Here is a 12,187-nt window from a genome sequence, read left to right as displayed (position 1 = left end):
CTCACAGACTGTCCTCAAGCCAGACTCCAAGCCCAGCCGGGCCTACACTTGTCTTAAACACTGAGATGCAGCCCATGTCCCACCTAAGGCAACCTTCTGAGTTTAGTCTGGATCCACTGTGCCAGCCACTTTTCATCCTGCCACTACCCTTTTTGAATCAGCCAGCCTGGACAAGAGGCCTCTTCCCAATTCCTCCCTCTCTCTTATCTTCTACTCTAGGCTCTAAGGTTTGCCTGTTCTGCCTCCTTCAAAATCACTCGAATCTGGCCAGGCAAGGTGGCTCATGCCTGTAATCCTAGCACTTTGGGAGGCCAGAGCAGGCAGATCACTTGAGGTCAGGAGTTCCAGACCAGCCTGGCCAACATGACAAAATCCTGTCTCTACTAAAATACAAAAATTAGTTGGGCATGGTTGGTGTGCGCCTGTAAACCCAGCTACTCAGGGGGCTGAGGCATGAGAATCGCTGAAACCAGGGAGGCAGAGGTTTCAGTGAGCCGAGGTCATGCCACTGCACTCCAGCCTGGGTGACAGATCAAGACTCAGTCTCAATAAATAAATAAATAACTTGAATCTACTTCCTCTTCCAGTGCCCCATGATCTCACTTCCATATCTTCGCAGCACCTTAACCAGGAGACAATATAATGTCTTGGTTAATAGATACCTATCCTGCAGATAGACTGCTTGTGTTTAAATTTCAGTTTTGCAATTATTATCTGTGTGACCCTGACCGAGTTAATTAATTTTGATGTGTCTCAGTTTCTCCAACTTTAAAATGGGGATAATAGTACTATTTACTTCACAGGGTTGCTGTGAGGTTTAAATGAGTTGGTATATGTAAGACATTTAGAATGATGCTTGGCACATAAAAAACTATTATGATTATTCTACTGTTATCCTTGCCTCACTTTTGAAATCCTATAATCCAGCCTTGACATAGCAGCTGTGGTACTTTTTCACAAATGAAAATTTGACCAAGACACTCTCCTACTTAAAACCCTATAGGGTTTGTCCACCTTAGCCCCCAGTCACCTAAGCCTGTCCTACAAGGCCCTCCACGATCCAACAGTCTGAAAGAATACATATGCGAGACGGTGTGGAGGAAGCCCTAGCAAAGAGCAGCTGTGTGAGGGGAGGGGCGGAGTGCTGGGACTTGGAGTTCGGGGATGGCGGTTTGCACATACTGAAACAGGTGTTTGGGGACATCCAGGTCAAGATGACTATAAGCATATGAAGAAGAGTGGAATTCTGGTGAGAGGACAAATCTGGAAATTAGGATTTGAAGCTGTCAGTAATTAAAGCCTTGTGTTAAATCAAATGGCCTTGGAGGAGAAGCAAGGGGAGAAGGGGGTACAGGATAACACCCCGAGGAACCCCATGTTTCCATGGTGGATGCACAGGAAAGGGAGGAATCAGAGAAGCTGAGGAGGAAGTTGTTTCAGGAAGTAGAGTGTGGTCATAGCGTGTGTGCTGGAGGATTAACATACAAAACAACATCAACAACAAAACAAGTAGAGAGTGGTCAGAAGAGTGCAATTCATTGGTCTAGGAGGGTAAAGGTCTCAGAGGGTAAAGACTGCAGAGTCCTGTGGATTTGGTAATCAGAGCCATGCAAGAGCAATTTATTGTTTCATCGTAGGAGATGCACATTCCCAACTTCCACTGGGAATTCTCAGTCCATTCAACAAAGACTTATGAAGCCTGGCGCTGTGCTCAATGGAGGGGCACAGCTGTGAATAAGACCAGACTTGGCTCTTTCTGAATGTACAGCCAGACAGATTATAGACATCCAAGCAAATGAGAAAGACAGTTTCTCATAAAGTATAAGAAAGGGTGAGGAAATAGAGACAGTGAATATGGACCATGTTTCCAAGAACCTAGGCTATTGAGGAGAGGAGCAAGAGATAATTTTTAGTTGGGAAGAAACTAGAGAAGGTTCCAGGTTGAGGGAAAGAGGTGTGGTGGGGCAGAGGGATGCAGGAGAGATGGAAGGAGCTGATGGGAGCAGGGTGGCTGGGAAGATGGGAGGAGATGGCATCTGGAATGCACTTGGAGGGATCTGTCTGTGGGAGGTTAATCCTTTCTCCACCTCTCTAAGGATGGGACCCAGGGCCCTTCTAGCTTTTTTTTCTCCACCGACAAGAACCCCAAAAAGCAGGGCCTAGGTCATCTCCTCTAGGGCCAGGGTCAGGTCAGGTGGTTGGGAGTGGGGGGTGATTAGGGAAGAAATCTAGGTCATGGGTGGAGATAAAGTTGACATAGAATCAGGATGAAGGCTGGGCATGGTGGCTCATGCCTGTAATCCCAGCACTTTGGGAGGCCGAGGCGGGCTGATCACCTGAGGTCAGAAGTTCGAGACCAGCCTGGCCAACATGGTGAAACCCCATCTCTACTGAAAATACAAAAATTAGTTGGGCCTAGTGGCACATGCCTGTAGTCCCAGCTACTCAGGAGGCTGAGGTAGGAAAATCACTTGAACTCGGGAGGTGGAAGTGGGTTGCAATGAGCTGAGATCATGCCATTGCACATTGCACCCAGATGGGCAACAAGAGCGAAACTCCGTCTCAAAAAAAAAAAAAAAAGAATCAGGATGGAGGTCACGATTTAGGTGGTTGGGTTCAGGTTGGGGGTCATTTTAGGGGTCAGCAAAGGGTGAGGCCTTACCTTCCTCTTGAGAAAGCCAGTACTTCTCAGGCAAGTAGGGGTGGCCTGATATAGACCCCCTATAAGTGTAGTCCTGTACGGCACATTTGGCCATCTTCTGCAGGGCTTCGGGATCCACATGTCTCTCCATGGTATGAGTCAGACCCTGGGCAAGGGGAGAGGGGAGAAGTGGTTAGGGGCACAGAGACCCCAGCCCTGGGGTCTTGCTGGAACTAGATCCAGCCTCTCTTGAGAAGGTCAGCCCAGGTGGGTTTCCCAACCCCCCTCCCCATGTCAGAGGGATTCTCATGCTAGCCTTGGCTCCTCTGCACAGTTCTCTTGTCTGAATCACCCTTTCCTCCTTTCATTTCATCCAAGGCTGGGGCTTGGAGCCAAGCAGTGGCCTTACCTCAGAGTAGTTTTCCGACTTTCTCATTTCTGCCATTTCCTGGTGGGGAGCTCATGAAGGTCAGAGCTACATAGACCTGTCCTTTTTCTCCTAGACTGTATGCTGCCTGGGAGCAGGGCCGGGTCTCTGCCAACAGTGCATCAGGCTCCAGTCTCAGAAAAGAGGGCTACCCTGGGAGCTGGCTGCCTTATGTAGGTGTCTTGGACAGGAAAGGCTCTCTGGGAATCTAGCATCTTAAAGAAAATGAAGGACAGTGCTAGAGGGGCACCCACTTTAAAATGTAATTCCCGGCTGGGCGTGGTGGCTCATACCTGTAATCCTAGCCCTTTGGGAGGCCGAGGTGGGCAGATCACGAGGTCAAGAGATGGAGACTACCCTGGCCAACATGGTGAAACCCTGTCTCTACTAAAAATACAAAAATTAGCTGGGAGTGGTGGCGAGCACCTATAGTCCCAGCTACTCGGGAGGCTGAGGCAGGAGAATCAACCCAGGAGGGAGAGGTTGCAGTGAGCTGAGATCGTGCCACTGCACTCCAGCCTGGCGACAGAGCAAGACTTCATCTCAAAAAAAAAAAAGTAATTTCCTGACTGCAGCCTGTCCCTGATTCTGCTGTGGCTCTGGCCCTGACACCAGTGTTGCCTTTGACCCTGACCTTCAATTTGGCCTGGTCTTCATCCTACCTTGACAGTTTTCCTGTTCTTGGTCCAGGCCCTGGGCCCCTCTGCTTTTTGCGGTTCACCTTAACTTACCCTGTCACTTCTTGTCTGACTAGATCTGTGAAGCCTGGATCAGGGCCTCCCTACGGGGCCCCTTTTTCCTCAGCTGAGGGCTGAATGACAAGTTAGTTGTAGACCCACAGGTATCTGCAGGCAGCTGGTCTGAAAAGGCAGCTGGGTCACAGGGGTGGGACACCCAGCAAAGTCAGATAGGGCTTCTTCCTCATAACGGGCAGTGAGGTGCTGGGACAGTGATGCTATCACCCACACTTGATCCTTATGATTTTTTTTTTTTTGAGACAAAGTCTCACTCTGCCACCCAGGCTGAAGTGCAGTGATACCATCATGGCTGCAGCCCTAACCTCCCAGGCTCAAGTGATCCTCCCGCCTCAGCCTCCCAGGCATGTCCACCACACCTGGCTAATTTTTGTATTTTTCATAGAGATGGAGTTTCACCATGTTGCCCAGGCTGGTCTTGAACTCCTGGACTCAAGGGATCTTCCCACCTTAGCTTCCCAAAGTGCTGGGATTACAGGCATGAGCCACCACACCTGGCCCTTCTCTTGGCCAAGGCTGAGACCTGGTTGCTCCAAGTGCTCCAACCATCCTCAAAACCTCTCTGCTCAGGGGCTTCTGGGATCGACTGTGCCCAGCTGACATTGTTCTGTGAGCAGATCCTGCACAGCCACACTTCTATGTGGGTGGAGGGCAGAATGTGGGAGATGTGGGTACATGGGTCCCGTGACTCAGCATTTCTCCGAGCTTTACACACACACATACACACACACACACACCCCTGTGTACCCAGATACACCCATAGATGCACATATAGGTGTATATTCATACATACACACTCAGATACACCCACTTACACACTAAACACAGATACACGCACACAAACAAAACAATCATTTAGAAGAATTCATAGACATCATCAATTTTTCTGTTAGATGCTTTCCTCAGATGTTTCCTCTTTGTCTGCTCCTGTTGATAAGTAGGAGATTATAAAAGCTTATTGAAGGCTTTGAGCTGTGTGTGGGCTTTGTCCACCATCAGCATCACTGTAGGATGATCTCGTTGGACAATATTTTGCAAACTCTAATGTCAATATCTGTAGGTCTTTCCTCTTGGCTGATGAGATTCTTCAGAAAAGACTCCCTCAACCTTTGGCCTGAGGGTAATGACTTAGCTGCCAGTGTTCTGAGAATCCAGGGCTGAAGATTGCGCTGGAGATTTTAGCATTCAGTATATGGAGGTTCACTTGTTTTCAAAACGGTAACCTGTCCTCAATTGGTATCCCCAGTCCTGAGGTCCTTGCCAAAAATTAGTCTCCTGACTTTAGCAGAGACAGAGGTGGGCAGTTACTCTGTGGCATGAAATAGAAGGGGTGATTAGTGAGTTTAACTGCTTTTTTTTTTTTTTTTAGATGGAGTTTCGCTCTTCTCATGCAGGCTGGAGTGCAATGGCACAATCTTGGCTCACTGCAACCTCTGCCTCCCGGGTTCAAGTGATTCTCCTGCCTCAGCCTCCCAAGTAGCTGGGATTACAGGCGCCTGCCACCACGCCTGGCTAATTTTTTTTTTTTGTATTTTTAGTGGAGACAGGGTTTCACCAGTTGGCCAGGCTGGTCTCTTAAACTCCTGACCTCAGGTGGTCCGCCCACCTCAGCCTCCCAAAGTACTGGGATTACAGGCATGAGCCACCTCACCTGGCCTAACTGCTTCTTAACAGCTTTCAAATAATCCTTATTTTTGCCTTGGTCCTGTCCCATCCTCAGTTCCAGAGAAGCCTAGGATTACCAGTTCCTGAGCCTTTTGAAAATTTTGAAAAGTTGAATTATGGCTTGGCTTTTCCATTGCTGGCTTTAGATTCAGCTTTCTCAGATCTGCTAAGTCAGTTACTACTTATTTATCATCTTTTCCAGCTTCCAAATTTGTGTTGCCATTGCCTCTTCCTTCTCACTCTCTTCGTGAGTTTATCTCTTAAATATTCATTTACTGTAGTTTTAGAGGGGTTTTAGGAGGGAGTCAAAATATGTGTTTAATTTTAACCAAGAGAATTATAATTCTTTATATATTGTGTATATTAGTCCTTTACTATTGGCACCTATACATGTTGCAAATATCTTTTCTGTTTGTGGCTTCTGTCTTTACATTTCTTTTCTCTCTCTCTCTTTTTTTTTTTTTTTTTTTTTGGGGGGGGGGACAGGGTCTCACTGTTGCCCAGGCTGGAGTGCAGTGGCACAATCACAGTTCACTGCAGTCTCTACCTCCTGGGCTAAAGCTATCCTCTTGCCGTAGCCTACCGAGTAGCTGGGATTACAGGTGCACACCAACACACCCAGCTGATTTTTTTTTTTTTAATTTGTTTATAGAGACGATGTTTCCCTGTGTTGTCCAGGGTGGTCTTGAACTCCTGAGCTCAAGTGATCCTCCTGCCTTAGACTCCCAAAGAACAGGTGTGAACCATTGCACCTGGCTTTTACTTTTCTTTATAGTGTCTTGATGAACCTCTTCTTGTGTGGTCAGTGCTTTCTGTGAATTATTTAAGAAATTCATCCATACTCTCAGATAATGGAGACAATGTTCTGTATTTCCTTGTAAACACAAAACAGTTTTACTTTCCGTATTTAATCTGTCAGGAGTTTGGATAACTCATCTTTAAGTGTGTTACAGCTATTTCTTGAACTTTTGTCCTTCTCTATAAATTTTTAAAAGTTTGTTGAAGCCTTCAAAAAATCCTGTTGGGATTTTAATTAGTAACTGGGACTACAGGCACACACTACCATGCCCTGTCAATTTTTGTATTTTTTGTAGAGATGAGGTTTCACCATATTGTCCAGGCTGGTCTTGAACTCCTGAGTTCAAGCAATCTGCCTGCCTCAGCCTCCGAAAGTGCTGAGAACTGCGCCCGGTGGCACTGAATCTTTATGATAGTAACTCTTCTCATTTATGAGCATGTTATATCTCTCCAATTATTTATTTTTTTAAAAAGTATTCAATAAAGTTTTATAATATTACCCATACAGTTTTACATACATCGTTAGATTTATTTCTAATTATCTTTATTTTTTGATGCTAGAATGATGTATATTTTTAAAATTATGCTTCCTAAATATTTGCTTGTGTTAAGAAATGTGATTGACTTTTAATATTTATCCAATTATTCTAACAATGTGTGTAGATTCTTTTTTTTTTGTAAGACTAGTCCAGCATACTAGTGAGAAGGAGACAAAGAGTGGAACAAGGAGTTTGATCTGTAACTGACTGTGAACAATCAATTGAGATAACTCACTACCTTGGACCAGCCAATTTGTAGTTTCTATATATGCAGTTGTATTATCTGCAAATAATGACAATTTTGTTTTTTCCTTTCCTATTCTTATATCTTTTTACTTTTTTTGTGTGTGTGTGTGGTGTCCTTGCCAGGACCTCCAGTACAATGCTGAATAGAAGTAGTGAACATCCGGCCGGGCGCGGTGGCTCACGCCTGTAATCTCAGCACTTTGGGAGGCCGAGGCGGGCGGATCACGAGGTCAGGAGATCGAGACCATCCTGGCTAACATGGTGAAACCCCACCTCTACTAAAAATACAAAAAATTAGCCGGGCGTGGTGGCGGGCGCCTGTAGTCCCAGCAACTCGGGAGGCTGAGGCAGGAGAATGGCGTGAACCCGGGAGGCCGAGCTTGCAGTGAGCCGAGATTGTGCCACTGCACTCCAGCCTGGGTGACAGAGCAAGACTCCATCTCAAAAAAAAAAAAAAAAAAAAAAGAAGTAGTGAACATCCTTGCCTTGATTCCAATTTTTAAAAGAATGCTTCTAACACTTATTCAGAATAATGTTGGCTGTATATTTTTGGTATATATTTTTTATCAGGTTATATTTGCTAAGTTTTTCTTTTTTAGTTATAAATGGGTAATAAATTTTAGTAACTGCTATTTCTGCATCTTTTTTTAATGGCTTCATTGAGGTATAATTTACATACCATAAATTTCGCTCAAAGCATACAGTTCAAGAATTTTTAATAAGATCTCATGTCCATTTCTGCATATTTTGAAATGATCTTGTGGTTTTTTCTTGAATCTGTTAATGTGATGAATGATATTTATTTTTCTAATGTTAAACCATCCTTGCATTTATGAAATAAATACAATATAACCATCATAAATTATTTTTTATACACTACCGGATATGGTTTTCTAATATTTTATTTAGAATTTTTGCTTTTGTATTTATGAGTGAATTGGCCTGTATACTTTTATTTTCTTATACACTTTTGATTAATTTTTTTTGCGGGCTTAAGCGGTCCTCCTGCTTCAGCCTCCGCAGCAGCTGGGACCATAGGTGTGTGCCACCACACCTGGCTAATTTTTAAATTTTTCTGTAGAGACAGCGTCTCGCTATGTTGCCCAGGCTGGTCTTGAACTCCTGGGCTCAAGCAATCCTCCTGCCTCAGCCTCCCAAAGTGCTAGGGTTACAGGTGTGAGCCACTGTACCTGGCCTTCTTTATTAATTTTGTATCAAAGTTATGCTGGGTTCATAGAATGAGTTAGGAATTATCCTCTTTTTTTCTGTTCTCTGACAGAGTTTGTATAAGACAACTGAACAGTTGAGGAATGTAACTGTTTATCTATGCTGGGTGTTTTCTTTGTGGAAAGTTTTCAAATTACTGGTTTAATTTTTTGAATCGTTATAGGAGCATTCAGATTTTTTCCAATTCTTGAACTGGTTTTATTTTTCTTGTGTTTGTCCATTTGTTTTCAATTTTATTAGCATAAAGTTGTTCAGAACATTCTCTTACTTTTATTTTCTTCTACATCCATTGTTAGACCCTTCTTTTATTTGTCTGTGCCTTGTTTTTCTTAATTCTCTAGAGATTTGTCTATTTTATGAGCCTCATCAAAGAAACAACTTTTCCCTGTTCATCTTGTTGAATCTTTGCTTTCTAGTTTAACTTTTGCTCTTATTTTCATTATCTCCATTCTTCTATTTTTTTTACATTTATTCTTTTCCCCATAAGTTGTTAAGTTTGATGCTCAGGTCATTTATGTTTCACCTTTTTTTAGAAAAGGATTTAGGGATATAGGTTTTCCTCTACAGCTTTTATTGTACCCCACAAGTTTTGATATGCAGTCTTTTCAGTTCTGAGTATATTTCCATTTGTTTTGATTTCTTATTTGACCCATTATTTAGAATGGTGTTTTTCAAACTTTTAAGCTTACAAAGGATTTTGGTTATCTTTTTTGTTGTTGATCTGTAATTTTATTACATTGAGGTTAGAGACAGTTATTTGGCATGATGTCAATCTTTGAATTCTGTTTATGTTTGTTTTATAAGCTAGTACTTGGTCAACTTTTATCATGTTCCTTGTATGTTTAAATCTGTAGTTGTTGGGTTCAGGGTTTTATTTATGTTAAATAAATCAAGTATACTAATTATATTGCAAGAGTTTTAGATCTTTACTTTTTTGGGGGGGTCGGGGATGTCTGCTTAACCAATCAGTAATTGTAGTGTGTTACAATCTAATATGGTATATTTTGCCAATTTCTCCATCTGGTAATTCTTTATTTTTATTTTAAAAAAATTTTGTAGAGATGATATCTTGCTTTGTTGCTCAGGCTGGCATGGTTTTTTTTTTTTTTTTTGAGACAGGGTCTCACTCTGTCACCCAGGCTGGAGCACAGTGGTGTGATCATGGCTCGTTGCAGCCTCAAACTCCTGGGCTCAAGCCATCTTCCTGTCTCAGCTTCCTGACTATAGGCACACACCATCACACCCAGCTAATTTTTAAATTTTTTTGTAGAGTTGGGGTCTTGTTATGTTGTCCAGGCTGGTCCTAAACTCCTGGGCTCAAATGATCCTCCTACCTGGGCCTCCCAAAGTGCTAGAATTACAGGTCCTTCTATTAATTCTATTAGGCCAATACAAGTTTGTAATTATAATATCTTCCTGGTGAATTGAAACTTTGTCATTTTTGTAGTGATCCACCTAAAAACTGTTTGTGTGTGTGTGTGTGTGTTTAATCTGAAAATCTCTTTTGTCTGTTATTTTTTAGCTTACTCACTTTTTTGTTATTGTATCCATATCAGTCAAGTTTGGATCAGAGAAACCACTTTTAGTGATATAGCATAAGGGATTTACTTGAGAGATAAGACTTTACACAATTGTGGATACTGGTTAAGAACTCTGCAAAGCTGTTGTCTTTGCATCCATTTTTAAGCCTGAAGTCAGTGGCTGGCATCAGGAAGGAGAACTGGACATGAAGTGGGGAAGAGCAAGGACAAACTGGGACTCATGAGGAGGACAAAGTTGAATTAACATCTGTCTCATTGCCTACAACACTGATGATACGGATGGCCTTCAGGACAAGCTGGTGCCCTTTGCCATGGAATTGTACATACACCTGGCCCAGGACCCAGAGAGGTTGAAGGAGATCCAGTGGGAGCTAGAGGAGTTGTAGCCAAATGCTGCTCTATGGCAATAAGGTGAACTACTAAGTCAGCAACATTGTGCATAAGCTGCCACAGTGCTTGGTACCCCACATCAATCTTCAGAGGGTAAAAATGGCTGTTCTTTCATTTATGCTTTCCAAATATCATGCAGATTTCTCTCATGGCCAATTAGGAAACATTTAGGAAAGGGAATTCTTGCAAGTATAGTTCCAACTAGTTGACAGTACAAAACTATAATATCTTATGCTCTCTTTAGAACAATGGGAGAATCTAGGAACACCTAACTCTGTCCTGTTCCAACTTAAATGATAGTTTTCTAATATTTTAGTTCTTCCTTTAAATATAACAAATTAAAAGCCATTATAATTATTTTCTATAGATAATGTTTGCTTAAATTTACCTCAAGTTTATCAGTTCCTTACCATTCCTTCTTGCATCTCAGACTTTCCTTCTGTGATCATTTTCCTTCTCCCCAGAGTATATCCTTTAGAATTTCCTTTATTGTATATAGACCTGATGGTAATAAACATTTTCATTTTTGTTTTCCTGTAAATGTCTTATCTTTCCTTAGCTTTTGAAAGGATGACACTTCGAAAATTTTTTTTCTTTGTCTGCTTTTAAGGTCATCTCTTAAGCTGGTGAACTGCAGTTTCATTGTGAGGTGCCTAACTGTGGAATTTCTTCTATTTTTTTTCTCTCTTTGTGGATTCATTTATTTTGTTAGTTCTGGGAAATTCTGAGCCTTTTTCTTTTTAGATAATGACTGTTCTTTATGCTCTTTCCTTCTGAGATTCCCATTAGATGTGTGTGGGATGCTCTCATTCTGTCTTTCATATCATTTAATGTTTCTTTCATATTTTCATCCTTTGTCTCTCTGTGCTGCGTTCTGGGAAAATTCTTTCAGTCTATTTTTCATTTCACTGGACTTTTCAGCTGTGTTGACTCTACTCTTTAATCCATCTGCTGAGTTTTTGGTTTAGCAAATAATTTTTCATTTCTAAAAATTCTATTCAGTTCCTTTTTACATTTGTCTACTCATTTTTAATAATCTCTTATTGCTTGCTTATTTTAATGATTTCATATTTTTAGTTATTTTTATTTTTTAAATAGAGACAAGGTCTCACTATGTTGCCCAGGCTAGTCTTGAACTCTTGGCCTCAAGTGATCTTCCTGTCTCAGCCTTCCAAAGTGCTGGGATTACTACAGGCGTGAGCCACTATGCCTGGCCAGATTTCACATTTTTAAAAAAATCATAATTACTCTATATTATTATTATTATTTTTTGAGATGGAGTCTCACTCTGTCGCCCAGGCTGGAGTGCAGTGGCACGATCTTGGCTCACTGCAAGCTCTGCCTTCTGGGTTCACGCCATTCTCCTGCCTCAGCCTCCCGATTAGCTGGGACTACAGGCGTCCACCACCATGCCCGGCTAATTTTCTGTATTTTTAGTAGAGACGGGGTTTCACCGTGTTAGCCAGGATGGTCTCGATCTCCTGACCTCATGATCCACCTGCCTTGGCCTCCCAAAGTGCTGGGATTACAGGTGTGAGCCACTGCACCCGGCCCAATTATTCTATATTATTTAACTGTTAATTCTAATATCTGAAATTCTTGGGAGTTTATTGTTTGTTGTGTCTGCAGATTCTGTAATATGGTGGTTTGTTTTCTTTTATCTCTTATTGTGAGCTCATGTTTAATTGGCCATTCTTCAAAGGATACCTGGAAACCTACATTGAGAATGTTTACCGCCATTGAAGATAAATATTCATGGGGTGTGTGTGTGTGTGTGTGTGTGTTGAGGGGCAGAGACATGGAACTTTCTGGTTAAGTTTAGAATTTACAGATTTAATTCCTGTATCTTTCAGCTAGTTTAAGGCTTAAATGCCTGTTTATAGTGCTAATAATGGCATTTGTCCTCAGGACAATCCTGTCTTCTTAACTATACTTACCACTCATCTCCATGAGAGTCC

At 42.3% G+C, this 12,187-nt stretch overlaps 1 protein-coding gene across 4 annotated transcripts in view; it reads right to left on the bottom strand.

Annotated features, from left to right (window-relative positions):
- Positions 1-12,187, bottom strand: part of SPMIP6 (sperm microtubule inner protein 6) — a 31,830-nt gene that overhangs the window by 16,407 nt on the left and 3,236 nt on the right. For all 4 annotated transcript variants that reach the window (XM_063609059.1, XM_055293921.2, XM_055293923.2 and 1 more), the window contains exon 2: positions 2,663-2,807. In XM_063609059.1, coding sequence (XP_063465129.1) covers positions 2,663-2,807 — 145 coding nt within the window. The remainder of the gene's footprint in view (positions 1-2,662; positions 2,808-12,187) is intronic.

This window comes from Symphalangus syndactylus, chromosome 9 (genome assembly GCF_028878055.3).
Source record: "Symphalangus syndactylus isolate Jambi chromosome 9, NHGRI_mSymSyn1-v2.1_pri, whole genome shotgun sequence".
Lineage (NCBI taxonomy): Eukaryota > Metazoa > Chordata > Mammalia > Primates > Hylobatidae > Symphalangus > Symphalangus syndactylus.
This window is presented reverse-complemented; position numbering and strand designations above follow the sequence as displayed.